The sequence below is a fragment of the Pithys albifrons genome, chromosome 9 (genome assembly GCF_047495875.1).
Source record: "Pithys albifrons albifrons isolate INPA30051 chromosome 9, PitAlb_v1, whole genome shotgun sequence".
Lineage (NCBI taxonomy): Eukaryota > Metazoa > Chordata > Aves > Passeriformes > Thamnophilidae > Pithys > Pithys albifrons.
The window spans coordinates 22,143,927-22,161,480 of NC_092466.1; the positions used below are offsets into that span (position 1 = coordinate 22,143,927).

Here is a 17,554-nt window from a genome sequence, read left to right on the forward strand (position 1 = left end):
AGTGGGAACACATGATTCCACCTTACACATCTCTGCAGACCCCACTGACCCATCACAGCCACCCACCAATGTCTTTGTATATGAATCTGTCCACACCCTGCAAGCAGCCTGCCTCTTCTGTGGAAGCAGATCCACGGGTTTTCTGCCTCACCCCACTGAAATCTCTCTCTGGCCCCCACCCACAGAACAGTGCAGGAAAGTTACCTGATACCATGAATAGGCTCGGTCAGCAGGGTTGATCAGAACAGTAATGATTTTGGCTCGAGGCAGCAGGGCTGCACCACGTTTTGGTACCACCTCTGTGTCAAAGTAATTGGCACTCTTCTCAAACATGAAGTCTGTGCTGGCATTGGAGGGGATGGGAAAGAATTCCATGTACCTGTGGAACAAATGGGATGCTGGTGAGCAGCACAGCCCAACAAAGAAATGGCACCAACCCCACAATGCACTCACACCTCTTCAACAGTCTGCAGCACAACTGCAGCTCCCCAGCAATGCAATGAATGGGCAAAGGAGTGCAGAGCTGGCAGAGGCAGGACTTGAAAAGAGGTGGTGGCATATGGCAAAGTTGGGAGATGATAAAAAAATAAGGAAATATTTTGCTGAGAGTGTGTTCACCAAGTCCTTGGGCAGTGGAAAATAAAAATCTGAGGGTAAGGTACCAATTGCAAGCTCTACCAGAAAAGACATTTTGTCTGAGAATAAGGTCAGAATCCTCTGCCACTGACCACTTGTTTAAACCTGTCTAAACCCTATGCCTCTGTACCTCAGTCCATAGCTGAGATGCAGGGTGAAGAGCTCTGCCTCACAGGAGCTCATCAAATTAGTAACATGGAAACTGCAAGAAATTTGAGTATCTGTAGGGTAGAGCATATTAGAGGGGGCAGGGGACTGTAAAGCACTGGAAGACTGGTCTCTGCTCAAATTTAAGCTGTGCAACTAAACACTGAGATATTCCTCATGCATGTGATAGTGCTTGACTCCTGTGAGCTTTGCTCAAGTACCAACCATCTTCCAGTATCTTTTCAACAGTCCTCTAAATGATCAGACACGTCAACCTCCCACAGCTCAAAGGCAAAGAAATCCCACAGCAGAATGCCTTACTGCCCCAGAGCCGTCCCTCAGAGCCTCTCAGGAGGGAGGGCATTGCCATGGTCAACCAATGCTAATGCTTTGAGCAAGAAAGAGCTTTAAACTTTCTCTGCCTGGAAACACAGTGGGACAATAGTGCCATAGTGACACTAGAACTTCCTTGGCAGGTGGGAACACTTTACCACAATCAAGTACTTGTACAGGAAAACCAAGGTATGCCCATGGGCACTGGAGCCAGTGCAGGGAACACAGTGGCAGCTTTAAGTCTCAAGGGCCCAGAACAACAGTAGGAAAGTTGTCCCCTCTGTATTATGTATTTTAACTCTGAAACCACAAAAAATGTTTTAATTAGAATACTGTTGTCTGTTTTCCACATCAAAGTAAAAGTAACTTCATGACAGCAGTGCATTCAACAAGGACTTGCTGAATATTTAAAGCTAAATCATGCATGCAACTCTCCTGGTGAACAGTCAGTAAAATCAGAAACTACACAGTTGGGTTAGCAGGAAAACAGCAAATGTGCGTTGAGCAATCTCAAGGAAAACAGCTGTTCAGAAATAGAGATACTGCCAAGGGGGCTGAGGTGGAAATACAGAGAGACTCCAGAGAAAAACATGGGTGCACCTTATCACAATAAAACATGAGTCAGGTTTCTTACCAATCAATTCCTTTATGGTAGTTTGGGCCATTAAAAAACTGGACCTCCTCAAAGGTGGATGGACTTGGGAAGTTACTGGTGACAGCTGGATGCATGGTCAAGAAGAAGTGCACAGCTGTTGTGCCTGCAACAGGAACCAGTTAACGGGACCTGGTCACATACAATGCTTGGCTGAATGAATGGCTTTACTTCACTGCAAAGACCAGTTCCCAGATGGGCACACTCCTCTCACACATTGCTTACCCACCCCTTAACTCAGGCAGGTTACAACAGCAGTGACACCAAGCACTTGGGGATTGAACTCACTTGAGCAGTTCAATCCCACATTTCAGCTCATGCAGATGATTTAAGTCGCCTCCTTAGCATGACAGCTGTCACACATGTCAACTACACCCATGCTGGTGGCACAGCCACACCGTCACGTGGCAGAACCCAAAGCTGCCAAACAGGAGGTGGCTTGAGCAGGAGATATGCTAGAGACAACATTAGTGCCTTGGCCTGCCTGTGCTGTAAATGTTTTCCCTTTACCCCACCAAACATGACAATCCTGCTCAGCACACAGCTGTGGGTCTCCAGCTGCCCAGTACATCACCCAAGAGAAGGGCTTTCTAACCAAGTCTCTGCAAGCGACTTGGGTTATGATACAGGAAGGCTCATGCTGCACACACCAACAGTCTCACAGTGACACAGCCAGGAGACAGCAGCTTGGTTGGGACAAGCTTCCTCCCATGGCCAGGATCACCATTTGCTGTGGATGGTTGGTGCTGCCGTTTCACTGCACTACACAAAGCCAAGGCTTTTAGGTGTGCCTTTAGCTGAAGAGATTTTGCTCTCTCCAGCATAGAAGGGACTCATCGGGACAGTATATACAGCCATGTCACTGCCAATCACAATGCCACAGCAGTTAAAAGGTGGTGACAGAGATCAGACAAAAGAGTTTCTCCACCTCCCACTGCCAGGAACATGGAGCATGCAGTGGGTACACAGATCTGTTGCAATCAAAGCACTTAGGGGCATTCACTGTAACCTTTGCTAAGCATGTGCACATAGTTCTGCTGACAGCTTATGCCTGTGACACACTAAGGTCACAGCTTCCCTGAGCTTACATGGAAAAGCCAAAACACAGCTCTGCAGGTTGGGCAAGCCAAGCACAGTGCCACAGTGGAAATTACTGACAGACTTCCCAGATTTAGGTTAGAACACTGCTGAGATTGTCTGAAATGTCCTCTGTGGCGATTTGGCAGCTTGCACAAAGGGCAGCCATACAGATCTACAGCATGGACATTTCCAGCTCTCCTCTCTGGAAGAGTGAGATGGAAGCAGCAATCTATCTTTAGATACAGTATCCACATTATTACCAGTTTTCTGAGGTCCCACGATGAGAAACTTGGGGAGTCGATCACATGTTTTCTCTTTGGACCAGATATCCTTGTGCCTTTTATCGTCACAGGGATTCTGTAGCACAAGTGATGAGATTAAGTATTACCACAGGAGGTAATGGCAAGCAGAGGAAAAGCTGGAAGGGCCAGTCCTCTGGGGAAAATGCTATTAGCATATGAAGAACACTTCAGAGCCACACTGCTGCTCTGCCAGGCATCAAGAGGTGTTAAGTAAAAACATGGGGACCATTTTCAAAAGCTCCAGAGTGGTATGAGAGCCAAAGTCCCTCAGAGTGTTAACCACAGGCCTTGCCCTATGTAGCCACACTGGGCTGGGCCACCATGTTAGTGCCACTCAGCATCTGTGAACTTCTGGCAGACAGACAACTCTATCACCTTCAGTTAATTTCATCTGCTCATTACCATGCAGAGAGCTGCTGCACTGGGATAAAATGGAATAAGCATGTTTTTATTTAATGAACATGAATTCTACAGTGTGAAATTACTTTCAGATTAATCACATTAACATGCCTGTGAGCTCCTTTAGCACCAAACAGGGTTCTTCCTTTCACACTTCACATTTCACAGCAGCCTGCCCTAATACAAGCCCTCTAATGGCCCAAATGCCTGCAAGCTTGCACCAGGTCACATATGATAGTCCCCAAGCTCAGTCGTTACTGTGCCCTGCTGCTCCTATCCCTGCTTCCCTTCCACCTTACAATTTGCCACATGCAGCCTGAAGCCACAGGGTTAAACCTAAATGATTTATACTTTACCCTCTGTGCTCTGCAAGTTTAAATGTGGGATATACCTCTTGGAAAACCACTAGGAGCAGTTAAAGCTGCCTTTTTACCTGCCACAAGGGATTCTTCTCTTGGGGAAAAATTTCAAAGTACTTTTTTGCAAGTTGGACCGGAGGCAACGTTTGCAGGCGAAGGTTGGTCCAGCACTGCACAAACTTGACCAGGCTCTCAAAAGTGTACAGTCCCAGACGGTCATTCCCATAGTTGGACAGGTGGGTCATGAAGATGCTTATCTGAAAATAGGAAAGACATGGGATATTGGTAACAGAACTGTGCCCTTTTAGCTTGATTCCATGGTTAGCAAGAGGCTGTTCACAACTTAGACTGCCATGGCTGTCTTGGTTGACAAATGTCCATCTACCAGAATACAGCAATGCCTTGAGGTAAAAGGAAAGAAACACAGCACTTGCAAGGCAGGAAGAGCTCAGGAGAGGAGGGACACAGACCTCTCAATAACCCCTGGGAATGGTGTGTGTGGGGATAACTGAGCCATGGATATGAGTCTAGAACAGTTTAAAAATCCCATTCAAGGGACTCTAGGACATTTAGGGAACATGGCTGAGTCAGTGACTCCCTTGCAAAGCCTCTTGCACAGGAGAACAGGAGCTTCCCTTCCTCTCCCCAGGGCAACCTCTCGAGCTGCAGAGCCTGCTACAGCAGGGGAGCAGGCTGGGAGGGGCGCCATGCTGCAGGGCAGGGCACAGTGGCACAGGGATAGTTGTCACAGGAATTCTTTCTAGGCTGAGAACCTGTCAGCTTTCATCCTTCTCGGAGTTGACATCTCAAGAGTAAAGGAACAACTGGCAATTTTCACTTTAAAATATAAACAGGTGTACCTGGGGATCTAAATAGGAACTACAAAGAGACACTGCACTAGGATATTGTCCTGGAAACAGACACCAGCTGGTAAGTTTTTGCTCTCAAGAACCTTCAGCACAGGCAGCCCCTGAAAAATGTCCTGCCAAGCCCACGGATGTTAATCCTTAGGCAAAGTGTCACTCAGCGCCCATGGCAGCCACCCCAGCACAGCAGTGCTCAGGAGCTTGTGTGCTATCTCTGCCTTGCCAAGTCATCTCTTCTCTCAAGGCAGATACATTTCCCTCCTGTCAGTTTTTCACTATTTTAATTTTTGGATAAGAGTGCAAAGCACTGTTGTCAGCTTGACTGTAGTGTGTGGGTTTGACAGGTCCCATGAAATTCAGCATCCCAGTGCCCATAGCACAATAGCACTTTGCCAGACACAAACCACACCATGGCTGGAAGTTAAAAAACCAAGAACACTGAGACCAGTGAAGGAATGACCATACGGGTTGATTTAGTACTCCTCACACAGTGACTGCCTAGTGCAGGGAGGGAAACCGACCTCAGTGACAGCAGGGGCACCCATTGCTGCACAGTTCTGGGTTCAAATCTGATGACACCAGGTAAGGTCAGGAAGCAGTAACAGGCTTCCCTGGCAGGGGGCAGGAACGGCTTTCCCCCACACAGTAGGGAAAGAGCAAAATGGGGAAGCAGGAGACAGATGGTCTTGGGATGAAGACATTTGCTGGCACTCAGCAAGTGTGAATTCAATTTTCTGCCCAGTGTCACCATGGACTAGTTTCAGCAAGACAAGAGGTACTGACAGAGGCTCTTTGTGCTTGAGCTGTCCCCAAGACACTGTGAAACATATTTAATCCATAGGGTGCTCACAACCCTGGGTCTTTGTGTAAGCAACAGAAAACACTGGTGGGACTCTGGGACACATGGAAAGTAAGTGGAGTTAAAGATTTATCACATTTGTCTGCCTGTGTGTTTTTCACTTCTGGTTTCCTACTGAGCCCTGCCAGACAGGCTCTGGCACCTACACTTCAAAGAGCAGCATGCGCTCGGTGCTGTTGTGTAAGAAGGATATGCTAAATACAACACAGAGCATAGGACATAAAGATCTGTGTAACTGCAAGGCATGGTGGCATATGATATATCTCATGTTGCATTTTTCCTCTTTCTGGGAGACATCAGGAAAGTTCTGTGACAGCAAAGGGTGGCTCATCCCTTTGACTTGCTAGTGAAACATGTAGAATTAAAATCTGCTGCATGAAGAGTCTGGCTCACTGGCACAAATCAAGTACTGCAGCAGGAGGACACAGGTCACCAGCTGGGACCCCTTCAAGATTTCCAGAATAAAAAAACCCCTGCAAGTTATCCAGGTTGGCAACTGTGTCTCAAGACTAACTACATCTGGTAAAATAGGTAATGCTGCCACCTGCAAACAGTCCCCAGCAACTGGATTTAGACAAAAAGAAGCCAAACTGATGAGCCATTTCCCTGTACTGCTGAGTGTGCAGTAATGTCCTTACACTGTTTAACAAGGCCTGGCAGCTTGCTCTGCCTTGTCACAGCTCCTGCTGCCAGAACAGCTCTGAGCCCTACTTCTGACATAGGCTACACTCAAGTGCCATCTCTCTCTCCCGCCTTCTGATCCACACCCACTGACCCCGGGGACTGGCTTGGAAGTAACACTTCCCTCCTCTCCCCCTCCCTTCCACAGTCAGTATGCCCTGATTTCCCTTCCTTCACACTGACGAAAGATGAGAGGAAAGGTCCCAGAGAGCCTCGATGGAGTACTGAAATAGGAGGGTGTGAGCACCCTTGCAGTATGTAAGAAGCAGCTGAGGGCACAGCAGTAACCAGCCCACGCAATGTAAGCAGAAGTGTTTGTGAGAAGAAATCAGCCTGTCTGCTCAGGATCAACAGCTATTCTCCTTCTGACTTCAGACCTTGTTCACTACTCAGAAGATCAAACATCATCTGTTTGCACTGTGGAGTTAATCAGACACACACAGGCTCAGAGACTCCTGCCTGTCTATATCCACTCAAGGAGAGCTGGAAGCACCAAAAAGGACTGAAAGAGCCTGGCCCAAGTCTGCTATGGATCACTGCTGGGACTGCGGGGCTGGCCAGCTTTCCATCGGTCCCTGAGATGGCTCTATCAGGAGGGGACTGTGCAAACAGGAGCAACAGAGAGCAGCTCAGAGCACAGTATTCTGCTCAGAGAGAAATGCTATACTGCCAAAAGGAAGCAAAAGTGTAAACATGGGAAGCATCTGAAGGTGCCTGAAAGTTTTAAAAAGTCACTATGAAAAGCCAGTAAAAATCTGGCAAATTAGCTCATCCCATACCAGAGCACAATTTTCCCAAACTTTTTTTTGATCACAGATTAGTGCCAGCTGGTTAGAGCATCCCATGCTTATCAGAAACTTTAAATGGGGAGTTCTAGATTCCATGTTTCTATAAATTCTTTGGCACAGCCTCCTAGACCAGTAAAAATCTCTGGATTACAGTCTGGAAACTGGTTTTCCAAGAGAAACCTAGAGCCCTTAACTTTCACAGAGGCTATTTGTGCAGGTACGCTTTAAGATATGACAATTACCCAGTGGGGCAAGATGCAATTTCACCCAGCATATGGGAACAGAAGCCCAGAAAAGAAATTGCCACAAGTCAAAAGTAGTTTCTTTCCACTCAACTGATCACTCCATATGTAATGCAAAGAATTACCTTCTTACTACAGACTTTTATCAAGAAGGCAGGTTTGGTTGGTGTGTTTAAAGATAACAACTCTGTCTCAGACAACAGGGATGGAAGGTTGGCTTTCAGACCTGGAAGTATTAACTCCTACAGCTTTTTAGGGCTGCCATAAACCCATAGCTTCTGCAGATCATACACAAGCCAGAGCTGGCCACAGGCTAAGCTTCAGAAACACGAGGCCTTTTTGTAAACCACAGCCTATTTGTCAGGTGCACTCTGAGCGCACTGTGAGGGTCTTGTCACTATTACAATTCTATTTCTAGGAGTAGAGAGGCACTAAACACTAGAAGAAGCAAGAGACAAGGGAAAAATTAGGCTCAATGAGAGAAAAAGGCTGATTTTCTTATTCACTGATCCTCTACAGCCCCAACCAAAAGTGGCTCAAGCTGAGTATTCAACCCTGCAATCAAGGTGCAAAAGAAAGAAGGAATGAAAGAAAACGTCCTAATAAACAGAGCCACTGATGTTACATGAACAAAACCCACACACAAGTACTCTAGGACTGGCACAGTACTCCAGAATTCACACCTATGAAACTAGCCAGAACCAACTTAACTTACATGGCTTCTTGTCCATACTCAGGCACTGGTGGAATAGATGCAAAAAGGAAAAGTAAGGAGGTAGAAATGTGGAAGTCATGAGAAGAGAGTAAGCATCATTATATGCAGGAGTGGCTGCAGAGGTAGACATTCTAAAACCATTATCTAAACCTGGAAGGGCAATGTCCATTCAGAGAAATGGAGGACAAGAGATGCCAAGTAAGAAAGAATTTCAGATGGGTAACTGAAAAAGTCACACTACAATCAAAAAGAGTAGCATGTCTTCCTGCTGCAGCCAACAAGCAGAAACAGGAGGGAGTGCAATCTGTGATTGGAGAGGGCTACAAAACTTCATCTCCTGATTCTGTCCATTCAGAATTTTCTAAAAATTACTGGTTTGGGGTGTTGTTATTTCTTGCCACCTAGAACATATTCCCAGCCTCAATGGGAAGCAATAAACTCGTGTGATTTGCCATTCATGGCTAAGAACTGGGAAGGGACTGCAGGGTGCTGAAGGTACTACATTACTTTAGTGGCTTGATGGAACTGACAAGCAATGAAAGAGAAAAAGAAAACACCTATGTTGGACCGGTATCTCACAAAAAGGCCTCAGAGTGACAGCTACATCACAAAGAACACAGAAATCATTTAAGTGTCTACACATTGAAAGAAAAGCGAGAGCACCTCATAATGAAAGCCCAGCAAAAGCAATCACTGTGAACAAAACTCATCAGTAAGCCAGGGGAGAAGCCAGCAGGCAGCAGATGTGGGTGGAACAGAAGGAGCATCTCAATTGTGAACCATGAAGATACAGCAGCCCAGGTAACACCCACTGTACCCTGGGCCACGCTCAGTGTGTCACCCTGGGTAGTTTCTATCTGCAGAGTGTTGCACTTGTCAAAACACCTGATCCTGATGTTTCCTTAGCTGCGTGCAAAGCAAAGCAGCATTCCTGAGCAAGCATTTCTTTGGCCCTCTCTTTCACATCTCCTTAGCATCATGGTGGAGATGGGTGTTTATACTGAATCTCCAGTAAGATCTAGCCCTTTCCCACATCAGGCACATAAGCTGAGACAGCCATGCCCCGACTCCCCTTTCAGGTGAACTTACTGGGTTCAGAAGCACTGTCAGGAAGAGTTCTCCACCACGAATGCTCTTGTCCAACTCCTTTGAGCCACCAGGATATTCATTATAGAAGATAGTGTGAGTAAAAAGACCACAGGTCTGTCGAGGCAGAACCTGGCAATATCAGAAGAAAAGCAAAGTTGGACAAGGGGCAGATGAAGCAGAATCTACATGTGAATGAGTCAAAGCAGCACTTTGTGGATCAATATAAACAGTAAGGGACTTAAGTGATATCGGTTCAGAGGATTCTTGCAATTCCTCCCAACCACTGAATTCGTCACAGGGTGAACAATCCAGTGAGATCTCAACATAGTCTTGCTGGGCTTGGGTTTGCTCTCCATTCAGTACTAACCTCTGAATTGTTCTGAGAAACACAGAACTGGCTTTAGCCAAGTCTTTTTCCTTTGCTTCACTTAATGATTTCGGAAATACTGGTGATATTAAGATTCATGTCTCTTATGCAGGTCACTAGAAAACCATTCTCTGGGCAGGAAAGTGGGCTTTGCTTGCCCCGGTTGTGCTCACCATGATTCCATTGTGGATGAATCCACGCCGGTACCGGGCAGGCCGCAGGTGTGGGTATTCCTCTGTGCTTGTTACTTGGATGCTCCAAACAGATTTCCATGCTTCATAGAGTTGTGTGTGGACAGGATAAACCCCAGAATGATGGGGGGCTACTGCATAGCCCAAGTCTGTGGGAATCCCATGCTCCTGGAAGTAGAATATGCAGCTTGATAATTCAGTACTTAACTAATAGTCTTAATAAGGATCATCTTTAGCAATAGCACTGAAGTTGGAACAAGGTGACGGAATAACATGAAAACTCTCTGGATTGGGAAACCTGAAATACTTTAAGTACTTCTTGTTTTATGCATCTATAGAAATACAAGAGCAATTTTGTATCAACAAGGACATTGAGCACTGATAACAGCTGCTGTAAGAATGGCCTTGTAGCTTGCAGGTGTGACAAATCAGATTAATTCAGAATGCTCAGGTCAGGTTCCCTGGTTACTACAAACTAATCGATGTTGTTAAGTGACATATCTTGGTCCCACAATGCCTAGATGTGAGTCAATAGAGAAGGAAAACAAAATTTCTTTAATTGATATAGAGGAAAGAAAGATGATGGCTGGGATCTGTATTGTCTCTAGCAATTCAAAGAAAAGCACACAGGGAGTAGGAGACTACAGAGGATGAAGACAGGGGGCCTGTAGCTATACTACAATGACAGGAAATATCTGAATGTCTTGGGGTTTAATTCCACTATGTGATTCTGGCAACAACACCAATGATGACAGCCCTGTCCCAGTGGTGCACATAAAACCAGCGCCCCTGAATGAAGCAATAACCTTCTCTCACTGCTAGCCTGTTTTATGTTAAATATGTGTAGCTGTGTTCTGTGCTTTGTCTCTCTTTGCAAAAGACTGCACTGTTACTTAACCAGTAAAAGGAGGAGCCTGAATTGTTTCTCTAATGCTGTGACTGTGCTCTGAATTCAAGATCATTCCTAATCTGTGTGTGTCTTGGGAACACAAGACAGCAGCCTGCTATTCCCAAGGGGATTACCATCAAAAGAATCAAACTAGAGGTGAAGAGGACATTTCTTTTCAGAGAAACAGCTATGCTATATTCAAGTCTGGGCTGTAAGCATCAAACAGACATTGTTCCAGCAATGCAGGATGTTCAAGGCTTCCTGCTCCCCTGTCAAAACCCAGGGAATTTCCCATGTACTTCCTAGGTAAGTAACTTCCTTCAGCATTGCCTGGGAGTGTCGTAAGTAGGGCTGTTAGCACACAGCATTTTATACTACTGACCAGCTGACCTCCTTACAAAACCACACTGAATAAGGATGGAAAACAAAATGCCTTCTTACTGCCAGAGTTTGTAAATCAATTGGATTTGGATAGTAATACTCCAAGTTCACACCTCAGCAAACAAGAGCCTTGGGATTTGCTCCCTGGAATGTAGGGGAGCTGCCTGGGGCCATGCAGGTGCCAGGAAACACTTGCCATTGCTCAGGCAGGCATGTGAATAGTTGTTGCTTGCCTCAAGAAAGCAGGTGCCACACATCAATCTGAACTTTCAGAACGGGCTTTCTTAAATGCAGCTGAATTAACTGTAATAGTATTTGAGTTCAGTGGGGTCCAAACAGCTATTCCAGGAGAAGAATACTTAAAGATTAGTACTGTAAATAAACTGCAATGCCTCTTACCACAGCAAACTGTTTGTTGAGCTTCATCTGCTCAGCCAGCACAGTGACATTGTGGAAAAGATGAGGCTGCATGTGACTCCACATGTGAGGGAACCACCAGAACTCCTTCCTGTGTTTGAGCAGCATGTCATCCCCTTCATCTTCCTCATCTGTACCTACAGTGAGCAGAAAAGAAAGTGTAAAGACAAAAGGCAGAAGAGCACCTCAATGTTAAAAAGCAGTGGCTACTCCCCTGCAACATCAAGTGGTTCCAACAGAGAATCATGCTCTGATGCATTACACACAGTCACACATCAGCAGGGGGGCTGTACACAGGTGTTGGCACAAAGGGCTGCCAGGGGCTTACCTGTGTGGTAGAATTTCCCTGAGAAGCCCAGGTTGAAGGTGAAATTTGGTACTAAAGTTCTTAGCTTATTCTGGGTGCTCAGTAAAGCCTGTTTAAATGAAAGGAAAAAGAAATGTTCATATTCATGTTGTTGCTCTGTAAAATTTTTCAGTGCTCTACTGGTGCCCAGTTCAGTCTGAAGAGGTACCACAGGGTATGAGGCTAAGGCCCTGTTGCCCTAGGAGTGAAGCAGAGCAGACAAAATGCTCCACACAGGGAATCTTTACTCCAAGTAATTCTGCTGTACTAAATTACGCCCTTTTAAAACACAGTGCTCTCCAATGTGAAAGACCCAGTGTGTCTGGGCTATGGAAAAGAGACAGCAAATCTCACCTGCAAGCAACAGGTCCTTACACTTTTCAAATTCAACCTCGATGCTCTCCTCCTCTCCTATGCTGGCTGGGACTTTGCTATTGAAGCCCTCAGTCTATGTGTTAACGAAAAGGAAGGTTGGGCAGCACATGATGCAAAAATGAAGGAAAAGAAGTCAATGAGTGATCCAAACAAAGGGGGCTTTTACTGGAGAGGAAAGGTGGATTCTCAGAACTACCCATGCAACGAGTCCCTACCACAGCATGGCATCCCTGGCTTTGTGTTCCATTGAAAGTGACAAAATAATTTTGTAGCAGGAAAAGTTTCCTGGATTTTGGGAAGAAAACTTGGGAGAGGCAACATTTAGTCATCATGTCTCCTACAGGTTCTCTTGTGCTTACTTGACTGTGCTTTAAATGTCCAAATTGCAAGAGCCAAAGGGAAGGTGCTTGTGCCATAAACCTCAAGGTCCAACAGTGTACAGAGTAAGACAGCAGACAGCCTTGACAAGAAAAAAATCCCCACAAAACAAATAAACAAATAAAACAGGCTCAGTGTTTAATAAGGCATAAACTAATTCCAGTCAAATTTCTTCTGCCAGAAAACCCCCAAAAAAGAGAGGCCCTGAGATGCACACTCTGCTGCTACCTGGGTACTTCGGGCTAAGTGCCACTGATGCAGCTCCCTATGGGAGAAGTTCTCAATCAAACTGGCAGGAGGGCTGTTGGCAGGTGACAGACACGGTCCTTGTCCAGGCTATTTAGATATTAATAGCTTTTCTAAGAAAGCAATGGATCAGTGACTGCATCAAGGTGAAGGTGAAGACCTCTCAACAGCAGACTTGGGCTGGATACAAATACAGAGTCAACCTGGCACGTAAGTCTGGGGAAAGTACACAGACTATCAAACAGCACAGGGAAGACGGACAGATCTTCTTGCATCAGCTGCCCTTTCCCAGATCCATGGAGCAGAAAACAGCACTGCAAGGTGCCTTCGCAGGGCTCATGCTCCATAGGCACTGTCGAGGTCCACCACTCCCTCAGGGGGGAAAGTGCACTCACAAAGGCAGACTCTCATTCCATGGAGGAGCCCCGACACCCACCACTTCTAGATAACTGCTGCCACCAAGATGTCAAAACAGTGCTGACCAAACACTAGCCACCACATTAATTTAAAAATTACTTCTGTAATTTACTTCTAACCCCCATTCACTTCACATCTATCTTGGAGCAAAGCAGCTCAGTGGTTTTATTCCCAAGGCAAGCTGTCCATGACCGTGGCAAAGTGAGAAGACTGGACAGATTCTGTCTGCAGCCCTGCAGGAAAATCTCAATGCTCTCTCTCTCAGGGAATTTCAGACTTTCTCCTACAGACACAATTGCCTGTTCCTCATTCCCACATCCACACAACAGTGACACCAAATGCAGTTTGGGACACATTTCAAAGGCTCCAGCTCCTTCATGGCCACATGTCTACCACATCCTTACCTCAGTCTCCACCCAAGAATAATATTTTGAGAAATGTAAGGCACATGACATCTCCAGAACCTATCACAAATATTGGCAGTGGTTTTGAGAAGTGATGTGGCAGCAGCACTGATAGCTGAAGCCTCCTTTGCACAAGAAAGATCCAGCACTGGCAATGGGAGGTCAAGATCCAGCAAGACACAGGGACTCACCCCACACCTTAGGGAGCACAGAATAAGAGCTGTCTGCCCAGTTGGATCACAATGTCACTTCAAATTTGGGACCAGCACCTTGAACATGTCACCCAGAAACATAAGACAGGGAAGTGCCACTTTCTTTTCCTCCTCCAGAGCTGTCCCAAGCCTCACCACTTCTCTGGGCTGCCCTGAAAGGCACATCCAGCTCCCCAGGCTTGGGTAGGAAAGTGGAGGGAAGAAAGACAGTGGTTAAGAGGCTTAGCATTCCTCCGCATGGAAAGAGATTTACAGCCTGGCTGGGGTTACCATGACGACACATCTGTCTGATAATAAATCCCAAAAATCCAGCAGGCTGCAATCCTTTGTGTCTGGGGAGGGACCAGGGAGGAGCTCTGGGGACCCCAGAAATTCAGAGACTATGGAGCCCTGCTTTCCTAGCAGGTTTACTGCTAATCATGTACCATCCCTCTAGTGATGCTGTGTCCTTGTCACAGCCACACCTGCAAGGTGGCACAGCATAGGTTTAATGAAATGTCTTTCCCCTGAAGAGAATAAAAGACACTAAGATGCCAAGAAAAATATTTAGACATTTGTTTCAACAATTATGCATTCGATGAACACTGGTTTGAAGAGGTCTGTGAACCATAGTAAGGTGCAACAAAGCAGGTGCGACACTGGGCTGGAGGGTGGCACTTTCCTCTGCATTCCGTATTTCTTCCATAAAGTAGGATGAATATGTCAGTACTAATACCTTACAGGTGATTCAAATGGCATTTCATTTATAGCCATAATGTGCTATGAGATTGTTAAACAAAAGGCAATCAAGAAATGTGGAGTAGGATATCCATTAAGACATAAAATAACTATCCAGACGTGAACAGATCTTCATGTGCATATGTAAGTTCAGTTGCTCACATGGTATGAGACAGAGGGCTAGCATTTTAGTTTTCCCCCACTTCTAAAAAGCAGATTTTCTTCTGCTAGAAAACTGCCCCCCCAATCCATCCAGCTATCTCTGTTTTATATTTTTACAGTATTTTTATATATGTTTTTATATTATTATCTTTTATTTCAAAAATCCTTCCAAGATGCAAGCCAGCCCACGAGCCGGCCATGAAGGCCCTACCCCAGCTAAGCTCCCTGCTAGAAGCTCTGCAAGGCTCCCCATCAAGGAACAGATGGGGTCTCCAAAGAGATTCCGAGCACTGAACTCTTCAGCCACATCAAGGCCAGACCTGCTTCACGCCTGTCACAGTCTGTCAGAGAACATCCAGTGCAACACATGACCTGTATTTTTGGAGGCCTTTAGCTCTTCACTGGGGCAGTCATGCTACAGGCCCAAGTGACAGAAAACTATGTTCCAATGCACATTCCTGGACACAATGCCAAAAATGTCTGATCTTCAACATCCATCACTTTTAAAAAGGCTTTTTTTATAATCTCAGATCATGGTAAGTATTTACGTCTCAGCAAATGTTAGGGGAAGAAAGTTTAAAATTGTGTCTTAAAATTGTGCATTAAAAATCTATATAGTTTCACTGATAAATTCACTGACAGAGCTGCAAAACACTCAATAGTCACTACAAGCTCTTGGTGTCACGCAGACAAGATAAATACTCTCTCATAGGGGTTAGCATTCTAGGACTGAGGAAGAAATCAGGGAAAGCCACAGCACTCTGTACTGGTTCCTTCTTTAGGACCTAGTCCTTTTCTAAGATGGCAGGGTGTCCTTGGCACCACAGTCATACAAGGCTAAACCTCCATGCAACTCTGCTTTTTTAGCTACACCATTTTTAACTTCTGGAAGTGTTTGCAGAGATATTAGCTGTTCCATACAAACCCTAAAATATTATCCCTCTCAGGTCCCTCTAACAAGAGGCAAAAGAGGGGGGGGGGGAATAAGGCCAAGAGCCAAATGCTGGGAAGAGAGAATACCCTGACTCTAAGGAAACAGTGCATGGACAAATGAAGACAAACAAACAATAAAAACTGGAGGAAGAAAGCTGAGTGCTTTGACAGCCTCTTCTCAATGCCCATGCAAACATGAGGAACATGAGGCAGAAACACCTTCAGTGCAGATACTGCCCCCGTGGATAGCACGTTCTTGTGAGCACTGCCTGCAGTTTTCTCATCAACCAGCAGCAGCACTGGCAGAGCCCAAAACAGCACTGGCAAAAGAGAAACTCTCATGCTACTGCTATTTCTACCTCCCCTCCGATCTTAAGAGTCAGGGAGTTAGAAATTGCTGAGTATTTTAATTGCAGGTAAGATCATCCTCTACAATTTAGAAAGGCAAGAGCCAGCTGACAGCCACCCTCACTAGGTTCTCTCTTTTCCATCCTCACTGTTCATAACCCAAAATGAAATGACTGCCCTTGATTTTCACTTCGCTTGCTCTCAGACTCACTAGCAATGATTGCTCCCTTGGAGAGATTACCAGCAAAAGAGGCAAAAACTCATCTACTTAATCTTCTTTCCTCATACCTAAAGATGACCAGGAAGGATCACAAAAGCCAGATCCTTTTGCATTAGAAATGGCTTGTCTTTGTTGACCAGTGCCATGAAGGTTTGGTAAATTCCTAGGATTATGATTTTAGAAGAGACTGAATGTGGAATAATCGAGAAGAGAAGGGATTCTCTGAGATTTTGTTTTGTTAATTATGTGCAGCTCCAATCTCTGATAAACTATACAAGGGAAAAACATTTTCTTTTTGCAGCTTCCAACTGTTCCACTTTAATTGAGGACTGCAAGCTCCTGCTGCAGCCCTTCAGCAGAAAGCAGGAACTTCAGAGTTACCATCTTTTAAAAAAGCAAGCATAGGTTGGTTTTTTCCTTGTTAAAGAAGAAAGCTAATCAGCTCTCCTTTAAGTATCACAAATAAAGACATGTACCATGGGCATGTATTTGACCAAATTACATTCAGTGCTTTCTTTTAATAGTAGTTCTGTCTGGGAAGCCCTCTGAACGTGGACCTGCATATGGCAAGCAGGCTCACTGGGACAGCAGAGTCAATTTTATACCTTCACACAACATCCAATCTTCAAACTGCTACCCTGACCACTGTAATCTAAGCTTTGAGATAAGGAGCTGTGTGTTGAGATAACAGCCCTGAAACAGAGCTTTCAATATAAAAGGCCAAAGAAAATGCCAGCTGTTCTGTTACTATTATATCCCCTTCTCTCCCCATGGTGAGAGGCTATCAACAAATTCATGTAGTTATTTCTCGCTTTTAAAAAATAAAAATTCATTAACCTTGCATGGCTCTGCAATCAGAGAGCTTCTTTTAAATGGATAAATCTGGGTTTTATCTGCTTTGCCTGAGATTCTCTGCTTACTGATCACAGATTATTCCTCCATTTCACCCTGTTAAAACCCAAACAAAGCATCTTTTGGAATAATCTCATCTGGGTTTGTTTTTAACATCACTAGAGCAGCCTTTGTTCCCAGGAGCTTTGGCCATCTATGTTCTGCTCTCTCACACAGGTCTGTAACCTGCACAAACACTGTGGAGGTGAGAATCTCTGCTGGTTTGGACTAGAGGTTGCAGGGCCTGCTAAGGACCAAGATAAGATTGTGATCCTAAAAAAAAAACCAAACCAACTTTGAGAGCATTTCAGCACCTCAAAACACAAGCACACTGCAGTGAAATGGAGAAAACATCAGCATTTTCTTTAAGTGTTACATACAACTGTTCCATTTTTCTACACCTGTATGGCAGGAAACACTTCTATATAACTTTGCTTAGAGTGTTATGGTCAAAGTGGCTCTGAACAATTATTAAAGAATGAAGCAAATAAAGTAATGGCATGCAATTAGAG

The 17,554-nt window shown here is 45.2% G+C and overlaps 1 protein-coding gene across 16 annotated transcripts in view; it reads right to left on the reverse strand.

The window, feature by feature from the left end:
* NDST2 (N-deacetylase and N-sulfotransferase 2) overlaps window positions 1–17,554 on the reverse strand; it is a 130,558-nt gene that overhangs the window by 5,140 nt on the left and 107,864 nt on the right. For all 16 annotated transcript variants that reach the window (XM_071564250.1, XM_071564235.1, XM_071564241.1 and 13 more), the window contains 8 exons: window positions 11,722–11,809; window positions 11,376–11,530; window positions 9,689–9,874; window positions 9,149–9,277; window positions 3,983–4,165; window positions 3,109–3,205; window positions 1,751–1,874; window positions 205–379 (listed from right to left, as the gene is read on the reverse strand). In XM_071564250.1, the coding sequence (XP_071420351.1) occupies window positions 205–379; window positions 1,751–1,874; window positions 3,109–3,205; window positions 3,983–4,165; window positions 9,149–9,277; window positions 9,689–9,874; window positions 11,376–11,530; window positions 11,722–11,809 (1,137 nt within the window). The remainder of the gene's footprint in view (window positions 1–204; window positions 380–1,750; window positions 1,875–3,108; window positions 3,206–3,982; window positions 4,166–9,148; window positions 9,278–9,688; window positions 9,875–11,375; window positions 11,531–11,721; window positions 11,810–17,554) is intronic.